General features: G+C 52.2%; 1 protein-coding gene across 4 annotated transcripts; it reads left to right on the top strand.

Annotated features, from left to right (window-relative positions):
- The first annotated feature begins 1,990 nt into the window (after positions 1-1,990).
- On the top strand, positions 1,991-14,360 carry TXN2 (thioredoxin 2). Of its 4 annotated transcripts, XM_020982494.1 has the most exons (5): positions 1,991-2,517; positions 4,673-4,727; positions 5,407-5,663; positions 7,190-7,313; positions 13,217-14,360. In XM_020982494.1, exons 1-5 carry the CDS (start codon positions 2,006-2,008, stop codon positions 13,331-13,333), a joined length of 1,065 nt encoding a protein of 354 aa, XP_020838153.1. In that variant the 5' UTR covers positions 1,991-2,005; the 3' UTR covers positions 13,334-14,360. The 4 variants fall into 4 exon arrangements, with proteins under 4 accessions (XP_020838153.1, XP_078003292.1, XP_078003293.1 ...); XM_078147166.1 differs by lacking the exon at positions 7,190-7,313; XM_078147167.1 differs by lacking the exon at positions 13,217-14,360 and having other exon boundaries at positions 7,107-7,197.
- Positions 14,361-14,606: the final 246 nt, after the last annotated feature.

Raw genomic sequence — 14,606 nt, 5'->3', positions numbered from 1 at the left:
CTCTCTCTCCCTCCTTCTCGGGGGCTAGGTGGTGCAATGGATAGAGTACCAGCCCTGGATTCAGGAAGACCTGAGTTCAAATCCAGCCTCAGACACATGACACTTACTAACTGTGTGACCCTGGGCAAGTCACTTAACCCCATTGACTAGCCAAAAAAAAAAAAGGCAATCTCTCTGTCTCTTCTCTCTCTCTCCCTTTCTGTCTCCTCTGTCTTCTCTCTCTCTCCCCCTCTCTTTCTCCCCCCCATCTCCTCTCTCTGTCTCTTCCCCCCCAGTCTCCTCTCTCTCCCTGTGTCTCTCCCCCCTGTCTCCTCTCTCTTCTCTCTCTCTCCCCTACCCTGAATGTCTCTCTCTCTCTCTCTCTCTCTCTCTCTCTCTCTCTCTCTCTCTCTCTCTCTCTCTCTCTCTCTCTCTCTCTCTCTCTCTCTCTCTCTTCTCCTCCTCCTCCTCCTCCTTCTCCTCCTAACTCAGAAAGTCCCTAATCTTTCCTCCAATAAGAAATCAGATTACCTAATCCGACGTCCTGTTCTGCGTCCTGTTTATTGTTTTCTTTGAATGCACAAAAATCTGTGCAAGGTCTGTATTCAAGGTCTTTGTACCTATTGAGGGGCCTTGGACTCAATTTGTTCTGCAACTATATGCCTTGCAGATAGACTGCAAGGCTCAGGGTTTATTTCCTCAGTTATTCTAAATTCACCCTTGACAGTGGGGATGTGAAGCTAAGGCTCAATTAATCCCATACATCAGCCATTTATTAAACACTAGGGACCAGACCTGGGGCTATGAAGACAAAAGTATCTCTGCCATCAAAGAGCTAACATTGTAACAGGGGAGACACATAAGTGTACATATAAAACAAACAGATATCTATCAAATAACACAAACAGCAGATATAAGGTAACCTTAGGCACTGGCATTGTTATTTGTGCGTGTGTGTGGTTTTATGAGGCCGCTAGGTGGCTCAATGAAATACTAGACACCACAGTTCAAATCTGGCTTAGATACTTAGTAGATGTAGGGCCCTAGACAAGTCATTTAACTGCTGTCTGCCTCAATTTCCTCAACTGTAAAATGTAGCTAATGATAGCCCCTACCTCACAGGGTTGTGAAGATCAAGCAAAATGATATTCATAAGTGCTCAGCACATAGTAGACACTCAATAAATGCTTGTGATTTTTCCTCTTTTTCATGTCAGGGACCCCTTTGACAGTTTGTTAAAGCCTACAGACCCCCTTCTCAGAATAATAGCTTTAAATGGATAAAATACCTAGAGTTTTAACATCAACTAATTATATTAAAAATATTTGCCAAAATATCTTTTTAAAAAACAAGGTCACAGGCCCCAGGTTGACAAGCCTGCACTAGCCATCTGAGGAGATCAAGAAAGACCTCCTGAAGAGGTGGGATTTGAGCTGAGTCTGGAAGGAGGCCAGAGATTCTAGGAGGCAGAGAGGGTTCAAGGAAGGAGCCACAGCCTGGGCAAAGGTTTGGAGAGGGGAGATGGGAGTCTTGGTCTCTGCTCCTGGCTTTTCTCTGGCTGTCCCCCATGCCTGGAACTCTCTTCCCTCCTCCATTCCAATTACTGACTTCTCTGGCTTACGTCAAGTCCCAACTAAAATCCCACCTGCTACAGGAAGCCATCCTGACCCCTCCTAACTCCAGCTGCTTTCCTTCTGTTAATTATTTCATGTTTATCCTGCCTACAGCATGTTTATACCTATTTGTTTGCTTGGTATTTCTCCATTAATTAGACTGCTCCTCGAGGGCAGGGACTGTCTTCTGCCACTTTTTGTATTCCCAGAGTTCAGCACAGTGCCTGGCACATAGCAGGCACCTGATCAATGGCTACTCATCAACAGGTTGACGTCAGCCAGGGTAGCTGAAGATCGGAGGGCACTAACTGGAAAGAGGCAAGCTGGGAAAGGCTTTAACGGCCATGCCCTCCCCCCAGTTCTAAGCTGCAGGGTTTTTTTGGGGGGGGGCCTAAGGGGCAGGGCAGAGCCGGATGCGCCTCCTGGGTGCTCGAGGCCAACCCTCCCATTTTGCAGATGGGGAAACTAAGGCTCAGGAGGGCGAGGGTCTCGCCAGGGTCGTACAGCCTGCTCTCCCAGCCCCAGCCCCTCTTGTAACAAATAGGGAGACTGAGGCCGTCCAGAACGCGCCGGGAGCACCACGGAGGAGAAGCCGCTCGTCACGCCCGCGCGGCCTTCACGTCCCCTCGCTTGCTCGCTCGTCCCACCCACTTCCAGCCCTGACGGGCGAGCGAAATTCCTACGTTGTGCGCATGCGGCTCCAGGCCCCGCCCCCCTCCGGTCGCGCGGGAAGTCGGAGGCAGCTGCAGGAAGTGACGCAAGGCCGACCCCGGAGCGGAAGTGACGCTCGCCGCGCCCTTGACGGGCGGGCAAGGCCGGGCCGGGCTGCAGGGGGCGGGGGCGGCGGCAAGAGGCAGAGGAGAGTCCAGACGGCCCGGCTGCCTCCGCTCGCTCGGTCTCGTGGCCGCGCTCGCGCCGCAGGGAGGTAGGAGGCGCGCGTGGGGAATCCCGGGGGCGGGCGGCGTCCAGCTTCCTCCGGGTCCGTCCGCCCTGGCGGCCCCCTCCCCAGCCCGGGCCCCGCGCTCCGCCCGGTCCCTGAAACACAGGCCCCGGAACCCGCGTTCCCCCGGCCTCGGGGTCACGCGTCTGCCGTGGCTCCCCCAGGCCCTCGGTGCAAACCCCTGGGCTCGGCACTCAAGGCCGGGCCTGCTTCATCGCCTTCCAGGTGCCGGCCACTGGGGCGCTGGGGGTGACCGGTCAACCAACCGTAAACGTGGACGATTTCCAAAATAGCCCCTGCCCTCCAGGGACCGTTAGCAAGCCGCCGGTCTCCTACCTCCGCGCCTTTGCCTGAGCCGCCCCCCAAACCTGACCTCTGCCCCTTAGAGTCCTTCAGCGCCCAGGTCAGGTGCCCCCTTCCACGGGAAGTGTCTTTGTGGCCTCCAGCGCCACGTAGTCTTCTCTGCCTCCTCACATTCCCTGCTGGGGAGCCTGGCGCCTCCCTGGTAGAATGAAAGCCCCTGGAGGGTAGGAGCTCCTCCTTGCGCTTTGCAGGTAGTGCGGGCCTTGTAAATGATTGCCGTGTCGTGTGTCTCCGGGGCCTCAAGTTTACACATCTGTAAAAAGGAAAGCCTGGGCCTGAATGACCTCTGACGTTTCTTCTAGCTGTAAATGCTATAATAATTGTAACCGTTTGCGTTTACGTGGTACTTTAAGGTTCGCAGAGAGCTTTACCCGTTACCTCATTTGATATTCTGATCCTACATAGCATGAGTTCTTAACTTTTTGTCTCTTTGGTGAAGTCTGAGGCCCTCTTCTCAGAATTGTGTTTTTAAATAAAGTACGTAGGATCACAAAGGAAACCAATTATATCGAAATAGATAATTTTTGTAAAAAAAAAAAAAACAAGCCCCAGTTTAAGGACACCTGCTGTATAGGGATGCCTTCATATATTTAGAGGTCAAGGGGCCATAGAAACCCGTGGAGTCTTCGGCGTCAGCTTTCCTGGCTGATCCCTCCATCCCCGTAAATGACTTGGCCCAGGAGGAAGAGCCAGGATTGACACATGGTTCTCTTCGTTGACTTGGTAGAGGGGAAAGTGTCCTTGTGTTGGAGGCAGAAGATCTGTGTTCAGATTTCCTGTAACCTGTGTGACCGAGTACCATATCTTGCTGTTTAAACCTCTGAAACGTCTCTCCCATCTGACCCCTTCTCTCCACTCACACTGCTACCACCATAGTTCAAGCCTTCATCACCTTTGGCCTGGATCATTGTGACAGACTCCTGACTGGTCACCCTGCCTCCAGTCTCACCTCTCCAGTTCATACTACACACACAGCTGCCAAACTAACTTTTTTCTTTTTTCTTTTTTCTTTTTTTTTTTGGTGACGCAGTTGGGAGTAAGTGACTTGCCCAGAGTCACACAGCTAGTGAGTGTTATGTGTCTGAGGCTGGATTTGAACTCGGGTCCTCCTGAATCCAGGGCCAGTGCTCTATCCACTGTGCCACCCAACTGCCTCCAAAGTAACTTTTCTTAAGCATAAATGTGACCGTGATTCCCCTACTCAGCCCCTCTGGCATCTTCTCACTGCCTTTAAGATAGAATATAAACCCTTCAGCTTCCAAATCCCAGTGTAACTTGATCCCAGCCTATCTTTCCAGCCTCATTTGTTACAGTGGGTAGTGCTGGACTTGGAGTTAGGAAGACACTTCCTAGCTGTGTAATACTGGGCATCGCTCACCTGTTTGTCTCAGTTTCCTCAGCTGTATAATGAGGGTAATAATTAGAGCACCTCCCTCCAGGTGGTGTTATAAAGATCAGATGAGGTGATGTGTAAAGAACCTTAAAGTTCTATAGACATGCAAGCTAGGTGGGCCTGGCCTTCTCTCTCTCGCGTCTCCCTCCATGCCTTCCATGGGCCTGCCTGGAATGCACACCTCCCCCACCTCGCCACCTCACAGACTTCCTCTCCTTTGAGGACTGAGCTCAAGCATCATCTTGTGCATGAAGCCCTTCCTGCTCCCCGCAGCTGTGGGTGCCCTCCTTCCCACGATGCTCTGTATTTAACTACTCTGTATATATTTGTGTCTGGTAACTTTGTGTTTGTGCCCTGTGTGTTTTTCTGTTGCTTGTATCCCAGTGTAGGATGTGAATGGCTTGCCCTTCGTCGCGCTCTTCTCCCCCAGCGAGGCCTGGTATGTAGCGAGTGCTTGATAAATCTTTGTGGATCAGCTGGTTATCTGACTCAGGTCAGGTATTTCCCATCTGGGCTTCAGTGTCCTTGGCCGTACAAGGGGAAGTTGGGCTGGGTGATTGCTCGAGGCCCCTTGCAGCCCTGGCCTCCCAGGGGCTCCTCCCACTGCTCTGGAGCACCTTGGGTGACTTTCTCCTTTGTCCAGATGTAAGGTTTGCTTCTCTTGCCCCCTCCCATCAGAGGAAGCTTCTCAAAGGAAGCTGCTGGGTCTGTGGAGCTGACTCTTAGGAGCCACCTGGTAAATCTCGGGATTGGGGGAGTTGATGTCGCCTTCTTGTAGGGACCTCCTGAGCACAGTGTGCCCAAGGTCATGTAGCTAGGTCATGCTGAAGCGAGGACTTCAGCCCAGACCGCACCTTCCTCCTATCTTTTAGTTCTTCCTCACCCCTGCCTTGTTTCCCTTTGCCTTCTGTTTTTCCCTTCATCTTCCCTTCTGCCTTTCATCCTTTTTTCCCTTTCCCTCTGCTCCTCTTGGGGCATCCCCCTGCCTTGGGTTTGGACCCCTTCAGCTGGCTTCCTCTGTGTTTCCCTTTGGTGTTCTCGGTCCCTTGGTTCCCTTGTTTCTGCTTCAGGTAACTGCCTCCACAGATCCCCGTCCTCTCCATTTTTCCCCCTTGTAGATGGCTCAGCGCGTGGTCCTCAGGAGGTTCCTAGCCCCTGTCTTGTTCAGGAAGCTCCCTCGGTGCCGCTGGGGGCCTCTTCCTCCTGAGGTTCTAGCCCAGGGCAGCTCCGGTAGGCCCGCCGCCGCACTCTGTTTGGCCCGGACATTCTCCACCACCAAGATCTCCAAGGTTACGTTTAACGTCCAGGATGGGCCCGACTTTCAGGACAGAGTTGTCAACAGTGACACCCCGGTGGTTGTGGATTTCCATGCACAGTGAGTACTGGGCACACACGGAGGGCGGGGTCTTTAAGTCCTGAGTTCACTTTCCCATGAATCTACCTTGTTTCCAGGGCCCCACCTCTGGAAGACTTTTCAAAATTATGCGCAGTTTGAATAATGTGGCTTTTTTAAAAGTGTGTGTCTGAAGTACCATTAGAGGGCAGTATTTGGCCTCTTGGGTTTCTAAACAGTTTAATAACCTTACAGATATGTCTTCTATATTTTCAAGTTGTTGCTGTCCCAGACTGCGAAAGGCCTGTGAAAATTTATCAATGCCTTCCCAGTGGTCTGTGTCAAATGCAGATGTCCTTGGCAAGATGGTGGTCACCCGTGCAGTTGGTCATGTGTTTGCTGGTTGTTTTTTGAGTTTACAGCACCCAGAGCCTCCCTTTGAAGACTGGCCTGATTTCTCGCTCGCTCGCTCTCTCTCTCTCTCTCTCTCTCTCTCTCTCTCTCTCTCTCTTTTTTTTTTTTTTTTTTTGGTGAGGCAGTTGGAGTTAAGTGACTTACCCAGAGTCATACAGCCAGTAAGTGTTATGTTTCTGAGGCCAGATTTGAACTCAGGTCCTCCTGACTCCACGGCCAGTGCTCCATCCACTGTGCCATCTAGCTGCCTGCTTTCTTGATGGTCCTTGGGGCCATGTAACCTGACCTGGCTGCAGTCGACTAAAGGAGAGTTCCTTAGACCCTCTTAGGGAGGTGAAGTGTGAGAATTGGAGGTGCTCACGATTTAGGACCTGGGAGGCCTCCTGAGTTCTTCATCTCTGCCAACACTTGGGTTGTCCTCTCTCTGTTTTGTTCTCTGACTACTCTCTTCCTCATTTGTCCGAGAACATAATATTTGCTGGATTGGGCTCTGAGAGTTCTTTGATTAAAGTCCCTGAATCCAAAGGATAGCTGAGTGTTTGATGATGGCACAATGGTTTGCACCAGCTCTGGATAAGCAGTCCACCTAAGAAAGGGTTGTGTTTGGTAAAGGGACTTTGCTCCCAGCCCTCCCCCTCTGCTGCCCAGGCAGCTGCCAGGGATGGTGAGTTTAAAGTATCTGGACCACAGCATGGCTTCCTTTTTTATGCATCTTGTGCTGCCTTAGGGCTCACTGACTGAACCCAGCCTCTCTCCTGGTGTTGGAGGTGAAGCCATCCTTTGAGGAGCCCTGTTCATTCCAGATCAGGGGCCAAGGCTGCTTTCCGGCGGTCAGCCCAGGCCCCATTCCTGCCAATGTTCAGCCAGGCCTCACAGGAGAACAGACGTTCTCTTATGAGGGAGATGTATTTAAATGGAGATAGACTGAGAACTTTTTGAAGCTGAGACTTGAGTTGCCGGGTTTTCCATGTCTCACTTTACACACTTCCTTTTTTAAAGGCTTTGTGGATAATTTTTGATTTTTCATCCCCATCACATCCCAATGAGCCTGCCTGTCCCTGGTCCCCACAGAGCCCTCCCTTGGAGCAACAGAAGCAGGGGAGTGAGAGCCAGCCATGTCTGACAGAGATGCTTCCTTTCCTCCCCTTCTTGAGGTGGTGTGGCCCTTGCAAGATCTTGGGGCCCCGCTTAGAGAAAATGGTGGCAAAGCAGGAGGGGAAGGTGCTGATGGCCAAGGTGGACATTGACGACAACACAGACCTCGCCATTGAGTATGAGGTATGAAACGGGTGCCAGCAGCGGCCCTGGAACCCAAACCCACAGAGAGCCTCCTGCTCCCCTGACCCCCGCGGTGGGGTTGGGGGGTCTGTAGCTTCATCCTCCTCCCCACACATCCCTGCCCTGGACAGAAATGCCAGTTAGGGTCTTCGATGTGCCCAGTAGTCATGCTTTAGGCATCAGGGCCACCATGCCAACCCATTTGAAGACCTAAAGCTGCCCTGAGAAAGAAGGGAGTGGGTGAGGTGGCCCCTGGCAGCCCCAAGCTCTAAATCTGAGGTCCTCTGCCGTTTCCCTCTCTCATGACCTTCCCTGGGTAGGATGCCCTTCTGAGATGCTTCGGGGCTTCCTTGGAAGGATTGGGATGAAGAGCACACACACCACTCACTCTTCCTACTGCTTCTCTGAACAAAATCTTGTATCATTTTGCAAAGTGCATTCGTTGATCCCCAGAGACAGATCTCCCCAAATGCCCCCCTGGAGCAGCAAAGATTCTGATGACCGTTGCCCCCTGCACAGCCAGGGAGCCCACCAGGAGCCTCAGAGTCCTGTGAGCGCTATGCTGCGATAGTCTGTGTGGAGGGACTCTGGGTAGGCCCAGGCAGTGATCAGTGTGGGGGCAACCCCAAGCCAGAGGTTCTGAGTGTCCAAGCTTCAGCCAGGTGGTTGGTTCAGGGCAGATGGCTGAGATCCCGTACCTGGCAGGATTCTTGTTGATCTCTCTCCCCCGGCCACCTTCCCCCTCCCTGCTCAGTCTTTTATCTCCCCTCTCTCTGGTGAAATGAGAAGGGAATCTCAGTGCATGGACCCAAAGCTTTCTGAAAATCAAGGAATTTTGGCATTGGAAGAACTAGGGACTAGATCTGTGATACCCTTGCATAAGTAAACGCGCTCTACAGGTATAGGCCGGCCCCTTCTCTCAGATTGACAGTCCTAGAGGGTCGCAGAATTGAGAGTGTCAGCCACTTGCCCACAGAGGGCCCAGGTGTTCCTGGCTCCAAGACTGGCTGTGTCCGTTGTACCACATCTGTCACAGTTCTTCCTGATCTCCTGGAGGGAAACTTGCTACTGCCCAAAGAAGCCTCAGAGTTGAGTTCCTTTCTGGTCATTAGGAAGGTTTTTCCTTCAGCTGAGCTGAGGTCGGCCTCCCTGTAATTGCCCCTGGGCCAGGCTGAGCTGCAGGATTAGCATGTTAAACAGAATTCCTTAATTTCTGGGCTTTAGATGCATTTCCTCATACTCTCCTAGACCCTTCCCCCCATACCCTCAGACACATTCATTTGTTCTCTGAGACCCTGCCCCCACTATTGGTGTGCCCCTGGCCAGCTGCCCAACTTCACATTTCACAATCCTCGGCAGATTCCCCGGGGAGGAGTAGGGGGAGCTTTGGAATGTGTGTACATTCTTTGCCTTGTGTCTCAGCATGCCCCCCAGGCTCCAGACTGTCCTGACTACACATGACCCACATCCCTCGAGTGTTTCGTGCTTCCAGAACCAGTCCCCTTCTCAGGTGTTCTGTGGATAAAGCGACACCTTCTTTTCTCTTTATTGTTCCTGTTATCTTGCCCTTTGCCCTCTTCCCCCACCTCACTTGGTTTTGGAGTTGGTGAAATTGCCTTTCTCAGCCCAGCAGGACTTTGTTCTGGCTACTGGACAGCTTGAGATAGAGAGAAAGCCCAGGCTGGGGGGCAGAATTAGGATCCTGGTCATTCCCAGATCTTCTCCTTGCCTTCAAGCTTTAGCTGTTCAAAACCTTCCTCTTCCCCAACATAGAGCAGCCACTTAGAAGCTGCCTAGAAGGGTTGATCCAGAGCCCAGACATGTTTTCTCATCGTAGATCATCAGAAAAGAGAAATCTCCCAGTGCCCCCCACACACACACATTTGTGGTGTGTGTTCAGGGGGTACAGACTCCCTTCACCAAGGCTGGGTGGCGGCTTAGCTCTGACTGTGAGCGTTAGAGAGTGTCCCAGGTGCCGAGGCTTGGAGACTGCCGGGCTCACCCAGCCAGGGGGTGCTGAGACAGGCCTTCTCAGTCCTCTTCCTCCAGGCCAGGCTACTGTGCTGGCCCTGATCATCGTCAGGGCTTTTCTCACGAAAACCTCCTTTCCTCCTCTACGCGGAAGACACCTAACTGTGGCTCACGCTCACCAGACCCCTTAAGAGCCACAAGCACATTTGCCAGCACAGTCCTGGGATGGAGATAGCGCAAGGGTTGGTCCCCTTTTCCAGAAGAGGAAACTTGAGGCTCAGGGCGGTGAAGGACTTGCTCAGGGTCGCCCACCAGAGCTCAATGCCAGTTTTCTCTTGCTCCTCTGTCCATTACAACATGATGCCTCTGTTTCTCTGGTCCCTCTGTGTCCTGTGAAATGTGAGCCTGATGTGCAGGTATTGGGTGGGGCTCCCTAGTCTGCCGCTTCCCCAGAGCAGAGCCGGATGGGGGAGCAGAGAGGCAGGACCCTCGCAGAGGTTGGGGGGGGCTGTAGCTGCTGTGTAAAAGGCCCTGGAGGAGTGCTCCCCAACCCCAGTGGAGAGCCTTGAATATTGGAGAACAGAGGCAAGGTTGCAGGGGACTGGCCTTTTCTCAGCTGTAGTCATTCCTAAGACCCCTCCTGTTCCAAAATGCATGGAGCATCAGGTTTCTTTGAGTTCCACCTCCCACTCCTTCCTCAGGCCCCATGTTGATCTCAGAGCTTGCTTTCAGGCAGAGCTGCCTCTGTGTTCTATTATTCGGCTCTCAGCTTGGGTCTGTGTTAGAGAAGGACTCTTGGGATAGGTGGGGGCGCCCTGTGAGGCTGCAGTTAGAGCTCTCTGCCCTGGTGGCTGGCAGTGCTGACCCCTGAACCTGATGTGAGGGAAGCCTCGTTAGGGGCTGAGTGTATAGTAAGAATGACGGAAGCGTCATCGCTTTATGGAGCAGATATGCTGTTACGTCACGCACATCAGCTCTGTTGAAGGAGGCAGTCTAAGAATGAGCGGACGGGAGAAGTTGGGATCTGAACTCATGCCTTCTTCCAAGCTCAGTGGTCTCCTCTCTTCCTGCAGTTAGTCAGGCCTTGGTCTGTTTTAAGTGACCTGCAGGCATCCCCAACTGGCCTTTCCCACCCAGGTGACAGCAGATGGGTGGAGTTCCATCTGGTCAGTTTTTCCTTGAGACGCCAGTGAGCAGGGAGGTCTGGATTCAAGTGTAGCCTATCGGAGACAGAAAGAACAGTGCTGTGGAGGCAGGTGGACCTGAATTCCATTCCCACTTCTGCTGCTTACCGGCTGTTCAGCGAGGACTTCGTACTAAGTGGCCCCTTCCAGCGACCAGTCCCGTGTGCCTGAGGCCTCACGACACAGACTCTTAGCTCCAGTTAGCCGAACCTCCTCGTTGGACATGTAGGAAACTGAGGCCCACCACAGGGTCCCCAGGACCCTGGCCCCTGCCTCGAGGTCCCTCTGCCTTATCCACAGCGTGAGGTGATTTCTGGATACCCTGGAAGTGCTGGGCATCCTCACGTGTTTGACTGTAAATCACAGGAGCCACTCCCAAAGGTCTTCAGTCCTTGGGGTCGCTGCTCCAGGAGCAACATGGGAGGTGGGGTGTGTCATTGGCTGTCTCAGACTGCCACTAGGGGGCGCCCAAGAGCAGCCCAGCAAGGCCGGGCCCACTGAGAAGCAAGCCCTGCACACACACACACACATCTCCCTGGATCGGCATCTGCAGCCTTTTTTGGTCATTGGCTGTGCAGGGAAGAGGGGTGGAGCACGTGCGGGCTTCTTGGCACTTTCAGTGCCCGCCCACCTACCCAGTCATGTGCCTGGGAGAGCTCCATGGAGCCTAGAATGGACACAACAAAGGGTGGGGTTGGGGGGCGCGCGGCTGAGTATCGCCAGCACCAGCCTTTATGCTCCCCCCAGCTCCTCAGGGTTTCAGGCCCTCCCTCCTGCGAGACTTGGCTGGTCTCAGCTGCCTCCTCTGCATTCCGTGATTGCTTTCAGTGAATGTGCAAGGAGGAGAGTTAGTTAGCCGTGTTTTAAAGGATGAGGCAAAAGTTGTCTCAACCAAAGAGTAGGCTCAGTTGTAGGCCCTGAAAACTTTGCCAGCCAAACAGACCTCACATACTGTGGTTTTTTATAAAACTGGGCAAATCACCGTGACGTTGAGGTGATGATGTTGAATAAACGTGCCAGAATTTAGCCATAGAAATGAGTGTTTTCCCTTCTCCCACCAGGGTTACCATTGTTCAGTTTGGGGACTCCCCTGGGTTGGCAAAGATTATTTCTAAGACTCCTCTGTAAGGAACATGCTTCTAAGCCTGAAGTGCGGTCTTTGGAATACCCTCGGTGGCTCCAGTCTTTTCCTTTTGGGGGATTGCTTGGTAGATATCACACAGAGCCAGGTAGGAATCCAGCTGATTACAAGCCTGGATCAGAAAAGAGGGGCGACTATAACGAGGCTGATTTTTACATATAGTTCATTAGTTGCCTTGGAGGAGTCCAGAAACTCTTGAGCTGTGACACCTTAATGAAGTGATCACGGAGCCTCCTCGCAGTTGACTATTCATTCAACAAACATTAAAATGCCTACTATGTGAAAGGCAGTATTGTACTAGACACTGTATATATACAGAGATAAAATCCACCTCGTCCCTGTTCTCTAGCAGCTCACAGATTAGTTCTTTACCCGGGCTCCGTGAATCTTTTTTAAATATTTTAGTAACTTCGGTTCCCTATCACTGGTTTCCTTTGTCTGCCTCTGGATTCCGAGCAGGGATCTGTGTGGCCTTCTTCCCCAAGTCCCAGGACACACCAGAGGTTAAAAGCCACTGGTCTAGCAGACGGTGGTGAAGGGCTCCATTCGACTGAACGTCTGACTTCGAAGGTGTTTGACCGGTCCGCTTGCTCTGTACCCGCTGCATATGTGGGAGGGAAATGGCCATTTGTGTTTGGCCTTTTGTTCTGTTAGCATGCCGGCTCCAAGAAGTCAGGGTTTGTGTCTCTTGTGACCAGTTTATGGCTCTAACGACAATGATACTGATAGGCTGGGAATGTATAGCAAGCGCTTCCGTGCTGACAAAGGGCTTCAGGGGCACTATTTCATTGGATCTTCATAACAACCCAGTGAGGTAAGAGGCAACAGTGTTATGCCCATTTTACAGATGAGTCAGCTGAAGCTCAGGGAGTCAGGGCCTTACATAGATAGGGTCCTGTAGCAGGCTTTTCCTCCAAATGCACAGCTCTGGACCACACCCCCACCGAGGTCCATCGTCCTAGTGAAAACCTTGTCTTTTTCTAAGTCATTTCTATATCACTTTTCTGCCCTCTTCTATCACCCAGGATATGGGGAGGCTTTTCCGATGGATTCCTCAGCCAGCTTTGAGTTCTAGTGTCTCTGTTTTGGTTCCCAGTGATGACTAGTACCTGCTGTTCATCTGACCGCACATCAAACTGCCTTTTTCTCACTGCCTAGAGAACAGCAAGAAAACTCAGTCAAGCACTGCACCAAGGTCTCCCAGCCCCGGTCTGCGTTCTCTGTGCCCATTCCCCCATCCTGCAGCTATTTTTTGTAGTGGTGGTGATTTTCCTCTCTGCTATGTCTTCAGCCAAACCACTGGGTGATGAGTCAGTGTGTGGTTCTGGTTCTTCAGGGGGAAGGGTAAATACTGGGCGCTTGAATGGAAAGTATTTTTCCACTGGGGAAACCCCAGAGCTCCAGGATATTCTTGCCCCAGGGGCACTTCCCAAAGGAAGGGACCTCATTTTGCTGCAGCCCTGGTGGCGGCCTTGAACATCACTGTGCTGGCAAGCCCCGGCACTCTCCACCCCACAGAACTCTTAGCCTGCCAACTGGGAATCAGGCACTCACTGGCCTAGAAATGATGTCATCTCCTTTATCCCCCTCGCTCCTGCCCCTTCCAGGTGTCTGCTGTGCCGACGGTGCTGGCCATCAAGAACGGGGACGTGGTGGACAAGTTTGTGGGCATCAAGGATGAAGACCAGCTGGAGGCGTTCCTCAAGAAGCTGATTGGTTGCTGAGCTGGGCCTGCTTTTGTTTTCCCCTGGGGCCCTCCTAGAAGAACTCTAGTCCTTTCCATTCCCCACCTGTCTAGCCCCCATTGGCCCATCCTGTGTCTGTCTGGGGAAGGGTTCTTCATCTCCAGCCTTGGGAACAAGGAGCATTTCTCAGTCACCTGACTGCAGAGGACTGGTCCTTAAGGGAAGTGATGCTGCTGCTGACTGTGGGAGGGAAAGCTGGGAATGGGAGCTTGGAGTGTTCTCCTGTACTTGATTCCCATCCCCCTTCTCCTATCCCCCACTGCCAAGCCCACCCTGACCTAGGCCCCAGTCGTGACCATCTCCAGAGGAGATTGGAGAGGGACCTGTTTCAGCAGGACTGCTTAATAGTGGGGTCTCCCTGTTTTGACTGTGAAATTTTTATCCTTGTCCTCTGGTCCCTGTGCTTTATCACAGAGGCTTTATGACCCTGTGCCTGACCTACTTGCCACATTCTCTCCTCTGATGCCATTTTGTAAAAGAAAAGAGAGTTATATATACGTATGCATATGTATGTAAAATTCTCTTGGTGTTTTTTGTAGGTCTGTAATAAAGAGAGATTTACTGATCACTTCTACCTCCTGCTGTGAAGTACAGACCCCATGATACACCCTGAAATTCCCTAGTAACCACCACTGTCTAGGAGAGACTTCCCTCGCTCCCCCTCTGCTTTCCAGCTGCAAGGGGGTGAGAGCAAGAGCTGGCCCTGGGGAGGAGGGGAGGAGCTCCTTAAAGCTCTTTAGTCTGGAAGAACCCTAAAGCCCTGCCTCAGCATCAGAGTCCTCCAGTTTTATGAGCCAGAGGTTTAACTGTGGACAAATTAAACAAATAAAACCCAGGCTGAGCAGCAGAAACACCTACCATCCTTCTTGAGAGATACACTTTAACCCTTTCTTGGGCTGGCCTCTAGTCTTTTCTTATCTACTTGGTTTCCTACCTTGTTTACAAAGATATGTACCTTTTTCCCTCCCCACCCTCGGCTTTTTCATTAAATTGAGACTAGCCCACCCTCGTGGCCTTGCTTTCTATCTTGGTTTTTTGGTCCCCATCCCTCCCCCTCCCCACCATGGGAGGTTGTCTAATGAGACCTGTCTGGCCTTCCAGCGAGGTTCCCTAGGGATCCCTTCCAGGACAAACAGGCTTTCTTGGTCCTTCGTTTATGCCCTTGCATCTTTTCTGTCTTTGTCTCTGTGGGGCACAGCCTCACAGTAGCCAGAAAGGCAGTGTTCCCCAAGGTTACGTGGGGAAGACTTGT

The sequence above is a fragment of the Phascolarctos cinereus genome, unplaced genomic scaffold, assembly GCF_003287225.1.
Source record: "Phascolarctos cinereus isolate Bilbo 61053 unplaced genomic scaffold, phaCin_HiC Scaffold_1;HRSCAF=81, whole genome shotgun sequence".
Lineage (NCBI taxonomy): Eukaryota > Metazoa > Chordata > Mammalia > Diprotodontia > Phascolarctidae > Phascolarctos > Phascolarctos cinereus.
This window is presented reverse-complemented; position numbering and strand designations above follow the sequence as displayed.